This window comes from Ictalurus punctatus, chromosome 23 (assembly GCF_001660625.3).
Source record: "Ictalurus punctatus breed USDA103 chromosome 23, Coco_2.0, whole genome shotgun sequence".
NCBI lineage: Eukaryota > Metazoa > Chordata > Actinopteri > Siluriformes > Ictaluridae > Ictalurus > Ictalurus punctatus.
This window is the reverse complement of record NC_030438.2, coordinates 11,009,338-11,030,159: the sequence shown is the minus strand read 5'-3', so window position 1 is coordinate 11,030,159 and position 20,822 is coordinate 11,009,338. Positions and strand designations below refer to the sequence as shown.

Below are 20,822 nucleotides of genomic sequence, written 5' to 3'. Positions count from 1 at the left end.
GTGGACCTGGTTAAAAGAATACCCCCTCTAGCTGCTGGATTCCTATAAACACAGTTTTGATGCCCATAGGTCACTGATTGCTAATAAGAAGGCAATGGGACATGGGATTTGCTCTCTCCCTCTTACTTTGCTTACACTTTGCCCACATTCTCTCTTCCCTCTCTCCCTCTCTAGCTCTGGCCATTGACCCTCAGAGGTAGGGTATTGTCTTTGAAATTGTAGCCTCTACGCTCTTACACGTTTCTCATTAGTTCGTTTGAACACAGGTAACATATGGCAGGTTGTGTTTAAGAGATTGCTTGGGCTGACCTTTTCCGAGCATGCTAATTAGGCCCCAGAGCAGCGGTGGGCCCGGGTGGCGTTCACTTCTGGGAAACAGAGGCTAAGAGAAGCCCTATCAGGTTGGCTGGTGTGGGCTTTTAAAAATTAACATCTTTGCTTCGTATGCTTCTAATAATCACTAACCTCAACCAACCTGCCACTTATGAACCCCATACACACACACACACACGCACACACACACACACACACACACACACAGACACACACACACACACACACACACACACACACACACACACACACACACACACACACTCTCTCTATCTATCTCTCTTTTTGTATCTCTCACTCACTCACTTTTGCTCTCTTTTTTCTTTTGATGTCCATCTGTCCTTTTCACAGGAAATGAAGGTGTTCAAAATTACTTTGACCCCTGGGCGACAGCAGAAGGTGACTTGAAGCAGCGCAGGATGTCCAGGGTTGGAGCGGGAGATGAGCTAGAATTAAGTATGCCATTTTTTGCTTGTAATGGGCTGCCTCAATTCATTAAATCAGGGTGAGCAAGTTCACTCTTGGCCAGCCAGTGCACTTGGTGGGATGGTCTATGTAAATACTTTTTAACCAAAGGCCAGTGAGATAGTCCAATGCCGTGGCCGTCATTTCTGAAGGTCACGTATCATTGGTTGTTTCCATTTTCAGTGCCTCACCATTTACTTTAACATACGCTAAATGACAGTGGGGAAGCTCCTCGGTACGGTGATAGATCTCCCCCCATTTGCCTATTAAAGACGTGCTCTTGGGATTGAGGTAATATGCATGTTATAATGAAATCTGCCTATTAACAGAAAAGCCATTCCAACTGTATCTTTTTGGACACCACTTTTCTGTAATATCCTTGAATCCTACCAAACAGAATCACCTTTGACAATCATGTTCCTTAGGTGCGTACTGTAATGTAAAATTCTGCATATATTTCCTCGCCTTTAAAAGCCTTACAGAACGACCTACATGTCTGTTATTATTAGCTTTGAGGTATAATGAATGAATGTAAATTAAGGTCAAGAATTAGTGTCACTTTGTTGGAAAATCATTGCATGGTTTTCATTTTGACTTTGCAGTACAGGTGACATTGATTGATATGTGTGGCATTAAAATTAAATTGTTATTCATTTATTTATGTTTTGCATGTTTTGTGTCACAGAATTCGTGCATGAGGACGAGCGGGGTCTCTATGAGAAAATATCTCAGATGCTGAATGAAGATGAAGCTTCAACTGTTATAGATTTGCCTGGTAAGAAACGTACATTCAAATGGCTGAAATGTACACACAAACACACACAGTTAGGTCTGGTAAAGAAAGAGATACTTGGCTTATACCTCTAAAATTAAACAGAACTTAACTATTTAGTTAATCAGATAGAGCCTTGCTAATGAAGACCAAGACCACACATCACACACAAATTCATCTACATTCCCTTCCAAAACAATTGGAATGGCAGGACCAATTATTTTTTCATTCATTCATTTATTCATTTATTTAAGACATTTGGGTTTGAGAACAAAAGATGAATATGAGAAGAGAGTTTAGAATTTCAGCTTTTATTTACTGTAGATGTGTTAAATGGCATAGAACAGCACATTTTATATCAGACCTCCCAATTTGTAGGCAAGAAAAAATATTGGAATATGTGACTGACAGGTGTTTCTTGTTACCCAGGTATGTCCTGTTACATTGATTGTTTGAACAATAAATAGCTCTGAAAATCTACTCTTGGTTCAGTTTCACCTAAGAAGACTGCATTTGTTATTAAAAAGAAAAAGCCAACATAAAGATCAGAGAGCTGTCCATGGGAGAATAGCAAGCCATTTTAGGCTGAGAAAATCAATCAGAGGCATTACACAAACTCTGGGAATAGCCAATACAACAATTTGGAATGTCTTGAAAAAGAAAGAAAACACTGTTGTGTTTTGAGCAAAAGACACCTTATGGATCAACCAAGGAAAACAACAATAGCTGATGACAGAAACATTGTGAAAGCTGTGAAGAAAAACCCAAAGTCAACAGTCAGTGTCATCAACAACAGCCTCCACAGGGCAGGGCTGAAGGTATCACAATCAATCATTCAAAGAAGACTTCAACAGCAAAAATATGGAGGCCATACCACAAGATACAAACTACTCATGAGCAGTAAGAATCGGAAAACCAGATTGGAATTTGCAAAGAAATGTGAGATGAGCCACAAAAGTTCTGGAACCAAGATTAACCTCGACCAAAGTGATGGAGAAACCAAAGTGTGGAGAAAGAAAGCATCTGCTCATGATCCAAAATATACAAGCTCATCTGTGGATGAGCTTGGTGGAAGTAGTATCATCGCTTGGGCTTGCATGGCTACTTCTGGAACAGGCTTACTAATCTATATTGGTGATATTGGTGATATTGGTGGTTATATATTGGTGATATAACTCGGGATGGTAGCAGCAGAATGAATTCAGAAGTTTACAGGAACATGTTGTCTGCCATATTTACAGAGAAATGCATCCAAATGAAACAGGAAGAACTGTAACATGCAACAAGACAATGATCCAAATCACACTGCCAACTCAACAAAGGACTTTATCATGGGGAAAAAGTGGAAGGTTTTAGACTGGCCAAGTCAATCACCAGAACTTAACCCAAGTGAGCATGTATTTCACCTCCTGAAGAGGAGACTGAAGGGACAAACTCCCCGAAACAAACAACAACTAAAAGCGGCTGCTGTAAAAGCCTGGTGATGTCAATGAGTCGCAGGCTTGATGAAGTTATTTCAAGCAAGGGTTATGCAACCAAATATTAAGTGTTGTTTACTTTAATTTACTTCAAGACTGATCTGTTCCTATACTTTTGCTTGCCTAAAAATTAGGTGGTCTGATACAAAAGGTTGTATGTTTTATGTTGTTTAACACATTTAGATGTAAATACCAGAAAATAAAAAGCTGAAATACAAAACTCTCATCTCATATCCATCTTTTGATCTCAAACCCAAATGACTTTGGTGTATAGCACAAACAAATGAATTGGCATTGCCGTTCCAGTCATTTCAGAGAGGACTGTACATGCACACACATGGTTGGTGAATGAAGGAAGCACTAGTCCATAGCTAATATTTATCCCAGGACAGTTATTTCTCATGTACAGAGAATGTAGCTGTGATTCATTCTTCAGAACAAATGGATTGTGCTTAATGGGCCTTCACAGTTCTTCCTGTAAACATGTCTGAATACCGCCAACGTGCAGTCCGTCACCTAAAGAAACTCCAGTCTAGCAGCACCAAGTGGCTTCTCCCGAGAGGGATTTCTCCAGGATTCTTTTCTCTTAAACACTGCACACTGGACTATGTCTATTTAGCTAATGATGTTTTGCATGTCTTGTTCATTAACACGCTTTGTAGCAGAGTATGATAGTGGGGAAAAATCTGCAATGCTCTTGGGGAGCAAAAGTAACAAAGAGAAAAGCTGGAAATGCACCAGTGGGAGGCAGGATCATAAGAACACACCGAGACGATTGTCTCAGACCTATTGTTAATGCTCCCAAGACTCAATGGCTGGCTGGATAGATGGTACTAGAGGAAAGGAAGCAGTGATCAGCCTCCTCCTCCTCCTTTGGTGGAAGTGTGTTAATCCCAGTATCCTCTTTACTAGTGCTTCATTGTAGGATTTCATGAACATTCTGGGACAATAGCTCAGTGACTAATCTCACAGCTCCAGCAAAAATCCCAAACAATTGAATGCAGTGTTAGCCGGCTAAAGTTACATGCGTGAATTCTAACGGGCCTAAACCCACTGCCGATCCTGCCAAAGGATTACAACAGCTGTGCACCACCTCAACCAAATATGCAAGCGTGGCTTCTTACTAAAACAAAGACAGAAAACAATCTGGCACATTTCCACAGGTGTGGGCATGGAGTCTTAAACCTGTCCCCTTCTTAATGGAACAGGACTATGGGCAGGAACAATGAAGACTGTGGTACAGTAGCAAAGCCTATTGCAGGGCTAAATACGGCATTTGTCCACTTGAGTTTATGATATTTGGTTAAGTGGCTACCTGGATATGTTCAAATATCTCATAAATCATAACTGACTAGTCACACTAGTGACTAACTTATCACTGGTGTATTAATGTGCAAATGTACAGTACAGTATGAAATTTCATATTGAATCTTATTAGGCAAAGAGTATTATTTGATAGCCAGTTTTGGTCAGATTTATATTATAGGCAATTAGAAAAAACACCTTTATTTGTGTAGCAGTATAATGCATAATATTTGATGATAAAAGAATATGCTATTCATTGCTATTTCTATATAATATGGCTAATATTAAATTTAACAGGAAAATGTATTGTGTTTGTCATTGAATACATCTCACTAGCAAAATTTATTACTCACTCTTTCATTTCAATTTTAAAAATATGAACTAAAAACATACATAATAATACAGTTATTTACAGACTCAACTATATGTTTTTTTGTGTGTTTCCTCTTTGGCATACATCAATTTTATGATTGTTTCATTCTCCCACTCTCTCTCTCTCTCTCTCTCTCTCTCTCTCTCTCTCTCTCTCTCTCTCTCTCTAGGCAGTTTTCGGGAAGAAAGACTAGTTGCTATGGCTTCTAGAGTCCCGCAGGCTGGATGGAGAGATCAACTGAGGGAGAAGTTGGAGGAGGAGAGAGAAGAGGTTATCCCCCACTATGTGGGACAACTTAGAGAACATGTGCAGGATGACATGATCCCTGTGGGCAGGGCTTCACTGGAGCAGGTCAAAGTCTTTCTCTCTCTCTCTCTCTCTCTCTCTCTCTCTCTCTCTCTCTCTCTCACACACACACACACACACACACACACACACAGACACACACACATACATACACACAAACACAGACACACAGACAGACACACACACACACACACACACACATAGTGAATACTTACAGAGAATACTTTCAGGTGCTTATATTAGAGGTCTGTGTAACCTTCTTGTGTGTTGGAATCAATGTGTCTTTAGCTCTTTGACTGCAAATCTTTGAGAATAGTGTACTGCTTTGTATAGATATAACTTAAGAGCTATTCTCTGACAGCCATGTTTTATGTCTAGGGCATTTCTAAGAGTTTTTATTTTTTCCTTCTTGTTTTTTTTTTATAATTGCTTCATAATTTTGAATTCTTAAAAAAAAAATTAAAAAAAAATAAATAATAATTAATACATTTTATTCTCCTTTATGTATGGTCTGCCACCAAATAATGTTTGCATGTTCAAAGATTTCACTGTAAAAAAGATAACTTGGTAAAAAAATATTTTGAATATAAAATCAACCAATATTTCTCAATTAAAAACAAAAAACAATTATACATATTTATTTACTATATATATTTACTCATTTAAAGCTTGAAATTGTCTTTTTCTATTGGCAGATAATTTTGCTTATTTCAAGTGTATATTATTAGAACAAAGCAAAATGGTGATAATACAATTTTAAGCTTGAAATTAGTACATATGTCTAGAAATAGGCTCAATTGTCTTATTATTTGTTGTAGCATAATCTAAAATATTATGACATTGTTATATAGCAAATGTAAGACAATTAAATAATATTTCATTAAAGCATAACCATAAATAAAGCATACATAAAGTAAGATATCTTCATTGCTTAGAATTTTTTTTTCACTGTTACTAGCAGAAGGATGTGTGGAAGCTAAACGATTTCTGCAGCCAAAAGATTACTTTACATTAGGTTTTTGCCTATATTCAGTCTTGGCAGCTAAGCAAAGTTCCTTTATCTTTCCTGAGCACAAGTGTGTAGTATATAATATATAGTTAATTGTAGAAATCCTCCTCAATAAAATACAATAAAGATGGTTCTTGACTCATCTTTTGTCTCTGTGATAGTGTTAATGAAGTTTTTACTTGACTAAAATCAACAGTGCCATTCTTGAAGCAGGGCACACATCCAATAATATATATATATATATATATATATATATATATATATATATATATATATATATATATATATATATATATATATATATAACCTTTTATGCATCCTAAATTGCATAGCTAGTTTATAGTTCCTTTTTAGGGATTTTAGAGCACCACTTTCTACCACCACTTTCTACCACTTTCTACCAGTTCAATAAAGGCATGTTGCTGTCACTCAGCCACTATAGTAACATTGAAAAAGGGTGCATATTTAAATGCCATCCCTTGAAATGCATCAGATGAATTCTGCTGCATGTTTTATGTCTGTAGGGCAGCGGTTCACAAAAAATCAGCTGAAGATTATCATTGTGATAGATCCAAATCTTGTATGCTGTGTGGCAGAACCTCAGTGAATACATGCTTTTCTTTGACAGGATGGATGTATGGCAGAGGAGAAGGAGTGGCTGAGAAAACAGAGAGTGATTGCTGTCTTAAGGGGGAATACAAAGGTACTGTTGTGAGTTAAAAAAATGGAGAGACAGTGGTTGTGCTAAATATATATATATATATATATATATATATATATATATATATATATATATATATATATATATACATTCAGCAAAAAAAGAACACCCAAAAAAAGAAGAAGACTGTATTTTAAAGATAATTATGTAAAATCCAAATAAGCTTAACAGACCTTTATTGAAAAGGGTTTAAACAATGTTTTTCATAAACCATGCTTAAACCATTGCACATGCACCTATGGATCAGTCCTTAAGATATAAACAGTTTACAGGCGGTAGGCAATTAAGGTCACAGTTACAATAACTTAGGACACTAAAGAGGTCTTTCTACTGACTCTGAAAAACAGTAGAAGAAAGATGCCTAGGGTGCCTGCTCTCCTGCATGAACATGCCATAGGCCTGCTGCAGGCAGGCATGAGGACTGCAGATGTGGCCAGAGCAAAAAACTGCAAAAATTTCCATAATGTAATATACCTAAGACAGTGCTACAGGGAGACAGGAAGGACATCTGATCGCCCTTGCAGTGGCAAACCACATGTAACCATGTGTCCCCCCAGATGTGATTGAGAACTTTCAAATGCCTTGGTGTAAGAGTGGGGTAACATCTCAGCGAATATCTGGTGCAGTCCATGAAGATGAGATGCACTGTAATGCTTAAAGCAGCTGGTGGCCACACCAGATACTGACTGTTACTTTTGATATTGACCCCCCCTTTATTCAGGGACTCATTATTCCATTTCTATTCATCGAATGTCTTTGAAACTTGTTCAGTTTATGTCTCAGTTGTTAATTCACACCATGTGTATAAAGTGGGGGAAATAAGTATTGAACGCGTCAACATTTATTTCAGTAAATATATTTCCAGTGACGCTATTCACATTAAAATTTCACAGTATTAACTCAAGAAATCAGTATTAACTCAAGAAATCCAAAAATATAAAGAATTCACAACATTAAAGTCCTTAAATAAAGTTATGTGTAATAAAGTGGAATGGCAGAAAACAAGTATTGTACACACTAAGAAAAAGCAGTTCTCCAAGGGAAGGTTAGGCAAGGAACCAGCTGAAATCCATAATTAATTATACCTCATATCTGTGCAAATTAATATCAGCTGTGTTAGTAAATTCATGGTCTCTAAAAAGGCTTTTTGTTACCAAGGTGTCATACAAGAAACATCTCATGATGGGTAAAAGAAAGAGCTCTCCCAAGACCTTCACAACCTTATTGTTGCAAATTATATTGATGGAATCGGATACAGACGTATTTCAAAACTTCTGAATCCTCCAGTAAGCACCACTGGGGCCATTATCCGCAAGTGGGAGCAACATCACTTCGTCATCAACCAGCCATGCACAGAAGCTCCTCACAAGATTTCTGACCAGGAAGTCAGAAAATAGTCAGAAGCGTAGCCCAAGAGCCTAGGACCACTCAGAAAGAGCTCCAGAAAAACTTGGAGCCAGCAGGTGCCATTGTCACAGAGAAAACCATAGGCAATGCACTCCACTGCTCACACTCACCTCGCAAGGCTCCATTACTAAAGAAAAGGCATGACGAAGCTCGTTTAAAGTTTGCTACAACTAAGTTGGACAAGCCTATGAAATAATGGGAGAGACGATCAGACAAAAACAAAATTGAACTTTTTGGCTGTCATACTAACACCGTGTTTGGAGAAGAAATGGCACTGCACTTCACTGTTGGTATAGTATTTTTAGGGTGAAGTTTGGAGGTGGAAGCATCGTGACAACGATCCAAAGCATACAGCACAGTAAACTCTCAATTTGTTTCAGAGAAAAAAATCAAGGTGTTAGAATGGCCCAGTCAATCACCTGACTTGAATCCAATTGAACAAGATTTTAAGACAATATGTTAAGAAGGATGGGCCAAAATCACACCTGAATACTGTGGCCGATTAATTTCTTCATACAGGAAGCATCTTGAATCGGTCATTACAAACAAAGGCATTTCCACTAAATATTAACTAAATTTCAGTTAGCATGTTAATTTTTTTTTCCTGTGTCATTCCACTTTAGTACACATAACTTTATTTATGGACTTTAATGTTGTAAATTCTTTATATTTCCGGATTTCTTGAGTTAATACTGATATCTGGTGAAAATTTCACATTATAAAATTACGCATTCAGTACTTATTTACCCCACTGTATATACACACATATATTTCGGTCCCCTCCAAAAGTATTGGAACAGCAAGGACAATTGTACTGTTTTCTCTATACATTGAACACATTTAGGTTTGAGATTAAAAGATGAATATGAGACAATAGATCAGCATTTCACTTTTCATTTCCTGATATTTACATCTAGATTTGTTAAACAGATTACAGTTTGACACAGATTACAGTTAGGGGAGCAAAAGTATAGGAACAGATAGCCTTAAAATAAATGACATTAAATAACACTTAATATTTGGTTGCATATCCCTTGCTTGCAATAATTGCATCAAGCTGGTGACCCACTGACAGCACCAAACTGTTGCATTTTTCTTTTATTATGCTTTTCCATACTTGTACTGTAGCTTCTTTCAGTTGTTGAATATTTCAGGGGTTTCTCCCTTCAGTCTGCTCTTCAGAAGGTGAAATGCTGCACAGTTGGTTAAGGTTTGGTGATTGACTTGGCCAGATTAAAACCTTCCACTTTTTCCCTCTGATAAAGTCCTTTATTCAGTTGGCAGTGTGTTTTGGATCATTGTCTTGCTGTATGTTAAAGTTCTTCCCGATTAATTTGGATGCATTTCTCTGTAAACTGGCAGACAACATGTTCCTGTTAACATTCATTCTGTTTCTACCATCATGAGTTACATCACCAATAAAGATTATTTCAATCTGGTTTTTCCGATTCTTATTGCTGATGAGTGGTTTTTATCTTGTGATATGGCCATGGTTTCTGCTCTTGAAGTCTTCTTTGAATGGTGGATTGTGATACCTCCAGCCCTGCCCTGTGGAGGTTGTTGTTGATGTCACTGACTGTTGTCAGGTTTTTCTTCACAGCTGTCACAATGTTTCTGTCATCAGCTGTTTGTGTTTTCCTTGGCCGATCCATTCCGTTGTCTTTTTCTCAGTACACCAGTGGTTTATTTATTGTTCAGGACATTCCAAATTATTGTATTGGCTATGCCAAATGTTCGAACATTTTTGATCACTTGAAAAGTTGTGTAACACATTTAGATATGAGGAATATGTAAATATGAGGAAATGAATGCTGAAATTCTGATCTGTCATCTCATATTCATCTTTTGATCTCAAACCCAAATATCTACAATGTACATTATAGCGAAAACAATTGAATTGGTATTGCTATTCCAGTACTTTTGGACTGTATACATACACACTGTATTTCTGATATATACATTTTTTTTCCATTTTTTAAAAAGAGGTTAACATATATTCATTTTTTGTTTTTGTTTTACACATATCCCTTTGTTGCGTGACTGTAAGATTTCTTTGTTTTTAATTACATTGTCCTGAAAGGTATCATATCCCATTAGAGACATGGAACAAGAGGAAGCTGCTCTGCAGGATCGGCTTTATGCAGCTTTCCAGTGGTACGTGCATTTCTTTACATGCAAGTTTTCATCTGCTGTTACAAGAAATAATCATTAATCTATGTACAGAACAACATTTACATTTTGTTGACAGTTTATGTGACGATACGTAATATACTCCATTATATACTTCACAATGCATTGTCTCTTCTGGTGCATTGTGGGTAAGTTGCCAGAGGCTAGAAAAATCTGTTTATGTCACTGGATGCAAAAAGAGCATCAATTTTGTTCTATGCACATCACTCTTTCCCTTTCCCTCTATCCCCCTCACACACTCACACCCTGTGGGCATGAATGTGTGTTTAAAGTTTTTAAGAATTGTTCAGCCCCATCTACACTGACATAATAAAATCAGGGGAATATGTGCTGCGTCGAGTCGGCTAAGCTGTGGGTGCTAGTTAGAAACTGAATTTGGTAGCTAGCTAGAAACTGGCGTTTTGGTCCTTGACCTTATCCAAGCATCCTTGGCCTTGTAAGTTTATCCTCGTGTTATTGGTGGGAAGCGAACAGACAGGAGAGACTCATCATGAATTAGCCCAAAGCTACTTTGCTCAGATTCAACCACAAATTGCCAGATATTCAGCAGAAACGGATGCCAGAAACATTTTTTTTCACATTTTACACAGTTTTGATTTTGCACTATTTTTGTGTTTTGTCCTAAAATCTCTGCATTGTGATCATTATCTAAATACTGTAGTATTGTTAGTGATGAAACACTATGAAACATTTTCAGTAGACAGCGACAAAAGAAAAATACAAACACTTTCCTGTTCTAGTGATGTTTCTAGTGTGTTTGTTCAATTACATGCTTTACGACTTTTTTTTTCCTTTCCGAGAGACAGGCACTGTGGTATTGCTGTTCTGAGGAATTAAGAGGTTAGGTGAGGAGATGGAACAAAGGAGGATTTTATTGCTTTGGCCCCAGTAAGATGGAGAGGCCGAATGGTGGAGAGAAGGAAAAAAGAGGAACAGAAAGAGAGGGAAAAGCGTTAGAAAGTGTTAGGTCTATTGCGGGTTATTAGATTACATTTGGGGCAATGTGAGGGTGGCTGGTAACAGGATTACTGGATGTGTTGTTTTGTCTATAATGTTGAGGTGTGTGTGTATGTGTGCATGTGTGTGTGTGTGTGTATGTGTGTGCGCGCGCGTGTGTGTGTGTGGTCAGTTCAGAGAGACGTTTGCTGAATTCACTGCGTCAGCGTCAGGCTGAAGTCATTGCCAAGTATGGAGAAATCACTGAAATCACTGAACCACTGGGTATCGGATCTGATCTTCCCTGGCAGGTAAACACACACACACACACACATGTGTATATGTATATATATACATATATACATATATGATCCCATGCTTGGATCTCATGGCATCAGACATGCATTAAAAATTACTGTGTGTGTGTGTGTGTGTGTGTGTGTGTGTGTGTGTGTGTGTGTGTGTGTGTGTGTGTGTATGTGTGTGTGTGTTTTATCTATGTATGAGTATGAGCTCTGATATTGTGAATGCTGAGAATAGATTCTTCAGTGGCATCTGTCCTCACTCACTGAAAAGTTACTGAAATGTTAACTGAGATGTTAGCAGTGTTTTTGTTTCCCTATGTGAGGGTGTCTCTTTGTATCTTCTGTTTCTCTCAGTGGTATGAGGTGTGTAAAGTATTGGAAGTGTTTTTTTTTGTTTTTTTTTTTAAAGGTGCAGTATAGCAAATTTCAATTTGATACTTTCATGTTGACAACTATGCAATTAACATTTCTTATTTAGCAAAAGTGCTGGTTATTTACCTGGGGTGTAATTTTTATGAAGCCTGCTTTTTAATACATGTAATAACACAGTGGTGTTCAAATTAGAAATTTACTCTTTCTGTTGGTTTTACTATCCTCAGAGAAAAGTCCACATTTCACAATAAGACAGAATGTTGCAGTCTGCTTGTAATTCATAATTCAAATTTGTGATGATTTTACATATGTGTAGTATGTGAAATTGGGTGATTTATTAATGTTTAATATAATTTGTTTGTTACTGTATTATCATGCTACTGTAGTATTCACATATTCCTCAAGGAAAATAGCAACAGTATAGCTAGAACAGTGATTCTTAAAGTGGGGTCCGGGGACTTTGAGGGATCTGTTAAGCATTTATTAGGGGTCCATGATTTTAAATGTAGTTAAAGTGGAAATCACACCGCCCTTTATCAAGATTATTAAATATATTATTGAATTGTCCTTGTTCTTATGTGACTGGTCATTTGATTTGAATGGGTTTAATCCAAGCATCAAACACAAAAACAAGTCAGCCTGTCACCTTAGATCTAATATCTGAGTGGAAGGTTCCAGGAATAAAAAGCGCTATGGTTCCATTAAATAGCCAGAATATTATTGTACAGATTTCAAAACTGAGTTAACTATTTGGATTATGTTCATATAAGTGTGCTGAGGGGATCAGTGTAATTTATTTTACAGTTAAAATGGTCCCTGATTACCAAGGTTTGAGAACCCCTGAGCTACAGTAGATAAGTGCATTAATACAGACTAACAGAAATGGGTGAATACACCACTAGCCAGAGCGATATCTCCCTGCAGTTCTCACCTGGTTTCCCACTGAAGCTAAGTAGTGTTGAGCCAGTACCTGGGTGGGAGACCCCCTGGTGAAAACTAAGTTTGCTGCTGGAAGTGGTATTAGTGAGGCCAGCAGGGGTGTTCACCCTATGGTCTGTGTGGGGCCTAATGTGACGGGGACACTGGATTATAAAAACAGCACCTTCTTTCAGATGAGACGTTAAACTGAGGTCCTGACTCTCTAGTCATTAATAATCCTGTGATATACCCCGGTGTCCTGGTGAAATTACCCCATTGGCCCTTCTCTATCATGGCCCCCTAATAATCCCCATCTCTGAATTGGCTACATCACTCTCTCCTCTCCACTAATAGCTGGTGTGTGGTGGGTGTTCTGGTGCACTATGGCTGCTGTAGCATAATCCAGGTGGATGCTACACATTGGTGGTTGTTGAGGAGATCCCCCCTCCCCCATACTATGTAAAGCGCTTTGAGTGTCTAGAAAAGTGCTATATAAAATGTAACTGTAACCAGTTCCCTGGAAGATGATGCCTCTCTGTATTCTATTCTGATAATGTCTTTGATGCATAGTGTGCTTGAGCCTTCAGCGAAACGGCAATAAACATTGGCTCAGGTCCCCTCTAGTATGGCCCCTATTTTGGTCCACATGCTATTAGCAGTTCTGTATTGTTCTTGGTTTTGTCCCTATTTCTACATCCCTCTACACTGCTGATTTGTAAAAAAATCTGTCATCACTACAAACTAATTTAATTGACTAATAAAAATTGTTTCTAACAAATTCCTTGGTGGGTGTGTGTACTTTAGCAGGTGGTGGGATTTTGGAATAAATTGTACTTTAGTAATGCATTGCACCACCAAGAAATAGTGAGGAGACATATCGTCAGCCTAATCTCCTTATCCTGGCTGTCCTGGCTAATGATTTGTCCACACCTGGGCCTGTAATAACATATGCCGGTATAGAAATGCAAAATGTTACAGTCAGTTTTATATTTGTCTTAAACACAGTGTGATGAGTGTCAGACAATGGGAAGTGTTTTAAAAAAAATTTCAATGTTTTGCCATAGTATTGTTTTGGTGTCATTCATGGTAGTTGTTTACTAGGTATTAATAATAATGTGTTGCTATCCAAGTGAGTATTTAAATAGAATTAGATGACAGATGGAAAAATGATGGAAAGATCAAAATAAAATTTCAGATCATAAGCAAAACAAATTTTTTTTCCCCCACACCTTCACAGTGAATTTCACAGGCGTGTGTGTGTGTGCGTGTGTGCGTGTGCGCGTGTGTGTGTGCGTGTGTGCGTGTGTGCGTGTGTGTGTGTGTGTGTGTGTTTATAGTTTAAGATGCTGCTGTTCTGTCATGGTGCAAGCTTAGAGTTGTAATGATTTCTGTCTCAGGCAGCTATGGTGAGAGAGAGAGAGAGCGAGAGAGAGAGACAGGGAGAATGAGAGAGAGAGAGAGAGAGAGAGAGAGAGAGAGAGAGAGAGAGAGAGAGAGAGAGAGATCCGGATTTGAGGAAGGCTGTAAATGGTGCGAGATTGTGGTATAATTCCTCACACTGGCATCTCTGCCCCCAAGTCACCATTCCATTATCTCCCAAATTGCTGTGTTTCAGAGAGATAAAGATTTTTTATGGCTTGCTGACTTGAAACAACCAGTGCAGCCTGAAAAGCAATGGCTAACCTGCCATGCATAGTAATTTCATTGGTAAACGACAAAATCTTTGTTTGTATGACATTTCCAAAATTACTGCAGCAGATGAATCTCAAATATAAAATGTCACATTTGGCATGCAAAACTATGAAAATATATTTTTGTGCAAAATTCATGGAGGCATTTAATTTAGAATTTGTTTAATAACTAAGCTCTGCCTGCATCAGTAATCCTGCCTTCGGGTTCCAAAAAGATTGTCATATTTATTCACCCCCTCCCCCCACATATGGAGCCAAAAATTCTAAGGGTACATGTTCATTGTTAATTAAGATTTACTAATTAAAATGAAAATAATTAACAAGAAAGCCTAATCTTAGAATATTAGTTTATACTTAGAGAGAAAAGAAGTTTTTGTGTATGTTTAAAGTGTGTTTTTGTTATCTGTCAGTGTGTATGCCTGAAAAGAGGCTTCACCAAAAGATGGCCTATGTGCCAAGATAGAGTGAAAGCGATGGATGGAGTAAAAAGAAAAGGAGAATGCAGAGGATCCTGATGCTTTGATCTCATCTGGAAGAGCTGTGTTATGGAACTTTAGGAAAACCCTGTCAACTTACAGATTCAACACTGTCTCGCTTCACCATTTAACGCCCGGGAAATCTCCCTTACTTCCCATGTGTATGTATGCGGATGTATATGAAGACCACAATGAAAAAACGATCAGAGTCACGAAACTGTATTTTTGGAGTTGTGCATCCACGGCTGTTGATTGAGCATTGAAAAATGATTTCATAAATGTACTTGGATGATAGAAAGATCAGGGTCACAGAATTTTCCATTTAAAATAAAGCCATGCTATGGAAAAATGATCAGAGTCCATAGCTTACTGTGAGAAAATGATCACAGTCCAGTCACATGACCGAAATCAGCCAATAGGCTTTGAGCTGTGTGAATTTCATTGTTAACTTACTGTCAAATTTCTTCAACATATCTCATTAGTAATTGCTCTCAGCAAACTTCAGTACTAGATCAAACAACATAGATGAGTATCCTCAACAGACTGATAAACCAAAATACAACGACATTCAGTGTATAAAAATTTTTTGTGGACCACTCAGTCAAGCTTTTTTGATGAACTCCCTGTAAATGACAGAATTGTGGATAATATTCAAGTTGAGATTGATGTATAATGTATATTCTGTGAGTTTTCAGTATTTAAGGGATGTTGATGATGCTCAATTGAATAAATTAGTATAAATTCATCACTGTATTACTGTGAATACCCACGAAAGAAAGATCAGAGTCCACGCAAGCATTTTTTTATGCTTCAATTAACACAATGTAAAAAATAATGGCTTATAACTTTTGGTGTCTTCATAAAGACTATGAATTGGTCTAGTGAACACATCAAGATTTTCTCAGTTCTCAACTATTATGACATGAGAAGGTTCTGAACTTTTAAATTCAAATTCTGGAATTCAAGCACAATGTGACTCTGATCGTTTTATCATTGGTGCCTTCATATGTGTGTGTACACATGTCCGTTATTTCCTCTTTTAACACAGCACACAACACAGTTCTTTATCATTAATTCACTTAATTTGTTTATTACTTTTCTTTGCTGAATTGATGCAGACTTTTAAATGTAGAAGATGTATCTCAGATTATACCGTGTAATTATTACAACAAAACTCTCTAAAGTTGTGAGTTGCTGTTCTTGCATAGTGGTTCACACACTGTCATTTTGTCTCTCATCATGAGCTTTAACTCTTATGGAATGTCACATGTAAATCTTTAAAAAGGCAGAACAGAAATGATTCCCAGCATGACTGTTTATGCTTCACCTGTCTTTGTAACAAACATTTGAAATGATAAAAGTCATACATAGTACAGCTATGTTTACAGATTAGTAAGAATGTAAATAAATAAGTGTTACATTACTAATAATTGAGATGACACAATGTATTGGGTATTTACAGATACTGTATATTGTTTGGAAGAGTATTGTTATAAAGGCCTGCGTCAAGGGGACATCCAATGGTTAGTAGGGATGGGAGGGTTAAACTAAAATGACCAATTAACTGTAGATGATGTTTTCATTATTTGGATGTCAGGAATGTTTATAAGAGCACTGCAAACCTGAGATTGTAGCACAGATTATAGCCCAGTCAGCAATTCTCAAACTCCATTGGAATCTTGGATTATTTAATTAATTGTCATTAATTTTGCAGATTTTTATCAGCTACTAAACAAAATAGTCAACGTCTCTTTTCTCTCTAACTGGTATTCAAAGCTCTAAATAATACTCACATGATAAAAATTCCACCAGACTATAAATTATGCTGTGTGTGTGTGTGTGTGTGTGTGTGTGTGTGTGTGTGTGTGTGTGTGTGTGTGTGTGTGTGTGTGTAAGTGTGTGCGCACACATGCAAAAGACAGAAGAAGGGATTCCAAGTCTGATTCTTGTCTGTGTGAAACACCAGTCATTCTCCTGAATCCAGACGAGACGGGTGCTCCAGGTCAGCGCAGTTCTGGCTTTCGGACAGCAATCGCCCACCATTTTGTGTATTTGTGCTTTCCCTCCCACATCTACTCCAGAGAGGCCTACACCCCTCCCTCAAAGACACTTATATTTAACTGCCGCCCACCAAAAGTAATCCCTCACTATCAATGTACCTCTTTTTCCCCTCTGCCTTCCAAATATTGCTTACTGACTGCATCCTCCGAATAGCAGTACTGTGATGTTGCTGGAAGTGAAGTGGATTTATCAGTACTAAATAATCCGGTTGTATTAATCATAGCACTGTATTCTCAAGGGCCATGAGAAAGTGGAGTGTATGTAAGATGAGAAGAAATCAATCTTTCATGTGGTTTCCTGCCGCTACACTAGACTCTTTCTCATTTCTTCCACATCTGTCTTTCTTTTTCTGTGTTTCCGTAGGTGGAGTGGACACGAACCCCACAGCCAATGGAGGTGTGTGTGGTGTGTTTACGGACAGTGAGGGAGAAGCTCAGTAGGGGGCTGTACAGCGTGCGTGTGTCCCTGCACAGTGGGTTGGGTGGCCCTGCGCTGCGCTGGTCCGGCCTGAAGGAGCAGCAGTGGACAGGAGTCACAGAGCCTGTGGAACATCACGGCCAAATCTGCGATATAGAGCTACTCATTAACCAGAACCTCCATGTGGTGAGAAAACACACAGACTAGAGTCAGTAACACACAATAAAAGTAAAAACTAGGGCTGCACCGAATGTTCGGCAACCGAAATTATTCGGCCGAAAATAGCAAAAAAAGCATTTTCGGTGTTCGGCTGAATAAGTGAAAATGCCAAATAAATTTGACCGAACAATGACGTGTTTGATGACGTGAATAGCCTAGCAACCAGACTGAGACGCGCGAATGTCATGACCTCGATGAGGGGGCACGCGTGCACGAGCTTCGTGCTCTTCGGATGTTTACTTTTTTGTTTCTGTTCCGGAGTATTCTGTCACATCGCGAGACGTAAGGGAGTACAGTACAGAAGCAGGTAAAGACGTATTTATTTAAGGGCAGGCAGACAAATCCAAATCCTAATCCAAAAAACATAGTCAAGACAGGCAAAGGGTTGGGCGATCGGCAAACAGGCATAAACAGGGCAAAGCAGGAATCAAAGTCACGGTCACAGAAAACAGGGTCAAAACACAAAACAAGAAACATGAACTAGTACTATGGACTGGGAGCAGAAAAACCAGCTGGGACTAAATTAACTAATCTATAGTTTAAACGAACTAAATCCATCAAGGACCATAATATTAACAATGTATCTAACTATACTATATCTACTATAATACTCCGCGAGGTGTACAGTGACGTAAGCGGTATATATCCCCAATATAATCAGCCGTATAGAAGTGAATAGAACCATTTTTTGCACTCTTGTCAATGCACTTTTTAATGCACTTTTTTTGTTGTAGGCTACAGAGTGTTCCATTCTTTCAGCAGTCAGTTATAGGCCTAACATCGGCTATTCAAGGGGGGCTCAAAGATGACCATATCGAAATGTTTTTATTTTACTCATTTAAAGTTATGTTGTGCCTTGTTGGTAGCCTATGTCTGGTGGAATGAAAAAAAAATGTTCAGTGTTAAATAAATATTTTGAAATTGTAGTTTTTGTAATTGATGTTTTTCTTTGAAAAGCAAGACAAAAGAGTAAAAAGCACATTTTGACTATGTAATTTATGCAATGGTGAAAAAAAATGGCAAAATAAATGGAAAAAACGCAAAAAAATGTGTTCGGTTTCGGCCTTCGGCTTTCGGCCAAGTTTTTCATTATATTTGGTTTCGGCTTCGGCCAAGAATTTTCATTTCGGTGCATCCCTAGTAAAAACAGTTTCAGTTAACATTTATTGTTCATGAACACATTATTTAAAACTGAGATAATTCTGTGTTTAACTGCTTCAAAAATTAAATATATTCTGTTTATACATTCAGTCCATTCATTGGTAACAAATGCTCTTAATAACAGTGTTAATTGTTGTCTAATTGAGTATTAATAAATTTCAGTAAAAACACAAAACTTTTCAGGACATACTATAATTAGAGAAATATTATTTAATCTTGTTTGAACATTATAATTCATCAAAATTAACATTAAGATAATTAAGGGAATTTTAAACAATCTGTTCTCAGTCATCTAACTTTTGGATCCTACTGTTTAATCAAAAAATGTATCAGATGCAGAGGAGGATACTTGGTCAGAGAAACTTGTATCATCTCAGTCAGTTATAATATGTTAAGAAAAATTTGGAGTTGAGATATTACTCCTCTATGACTATTAGCAATGGGCTTTTGTTTTGGGTGGCCTGAACTCTGGCCATTTGATGGCAATCAACTCTCCATATTAAGCCTGCTTGTCTGAACACTTAAAAGTCCATTGATAACCCCACAGCAGCTCTGTGTTATCTTCCAAAGCCTGTTAAATTTTTTCTGGATCGTGAAGCTATATATTTAATGTGTTCATTTCCATGCGTAGAGATGTCTGAAGAAGGGAGTAAGTTCAGGAAGAACTGTAGACAAATTTAGAGAGCAGCAGACAGAAAAAGAGAGAGATGATCTTCCAGGATATAGATGTGATGAAAAGCACAAAACACATTCCGTATGTGAAAATAACAGATGGGGTGACGATAAGGATGGAGAATTCCAGCAGAAGATCTTAAAAACAAAGCAAAGCAAAACAAAACCTAATTCTTCCTTTTGTAGGATTTTCTTCTATACTCTTGTCAGTACTAAATCTTACACCAACCAACATTTGAATATTTTAAGGGCAGAACATTTTATTATGCCTGAGAGAGACCTTATTATACCTTATTATAGACCTTATATCGCCTATTGTAAGACTATTATAAACTCAAATTATTTCAAAATGCAACAAAAGAATAATACTAGAATGATATTTTGTACAATTAAAATGGTCTATCTACACAGGAATGCTAAGACATAGCCTTGGACCAGCCCTGCTGCTCTTACAGCAGCTTTTGATCACGGCTTTACTTCAAGATACAGAAACAAATACATTCCAATCTGTAATAAACAATAAATCCTGATAAGCCACAAAAAAAGTACTTTAAAAACTTTTACAAAAACAATACATTTATGATCAGCTTTCCTGCTCTTTTATGGTCACACAGGAAACACAAAGTCTGCAACACAATGATCTCTCTCTCTCTCTCTCTCTCTCTCTCTCTCTCTCTCTCTCTCTGTTTGGTAAAGCTGATCAGATTTGCCTGTGTTTGGCTGAAATGCCCATGTTGACAGTCCCTTTTTGAGATCTCAGTAGTAGAAGGTATAATTGCCTGCTTCTCTCTCTCTTTTTTATTTTATTAATTTTTTTTTAGCATCCTTTTTAAGGTCTTTACTAAAATTGGTATTCAAAGGTACAGACAAGACTGAGCATGATGAGCAAATATTGGGCATGTTTGTTCTTTGGTTTTACAGGCCTTTGCCATTTCCACAGAATGTCCATGGTGTCCTCAAACTCTCAAATTCCTCAGCCTACAATTCCCGTGATCCTCAGCCCTTCAGATTAACATCGGTCACAAAACCAAACAAAGGACTCATCTGTCCACTACCACCCAAACTATAAATAACCCAGACAAACAGATTGTGACAATTTCAAGCATTTGTTTTCTACCCATTTGCCTCTGTGTTTTGACCTTTCCATGATTATCATTATTCCATTAGCCTTGATTAGTTTATTCCACTTTGCCGATTGCCCGGCCTTTAATATGACCCTTGTTTTGAGTATTGCT

General features: G+C 37.7%; 1 protein-coding gene across 1 annotated transcript; it reads left to right on the top strand.

The window, feature by feature from the left end:
- Window positions 1-501: 501 nt before the first annotated feature.
- LOC108256210 (uncharacterized) lies at window positions 502-17,774 on the top strand. Its single transcript, XM_047150293.2, has 7 exons — window positions 502-789; window positions 1,484-1,573; window positions 4,896-5,077; window positions 6,670-6,744; window positions 10,250-10,323; window positions 11,489-11,606; window positions 17,482-17,774. The coding sequence occupies exons 1-7, from the start codon at window positions 753-755 to the stop codon at window positions 17,740-17,742; spliced, it is 837 nt and encodes a 278-aa protein (XP_047006249.2). The 5' UTR covers window positions 502-752; the 3' UTR covers window positions 17,743-17,774.
- The last annotated feature ends 3,048 nt before the right edge of the window (window positions 17,775-20,822 follow it).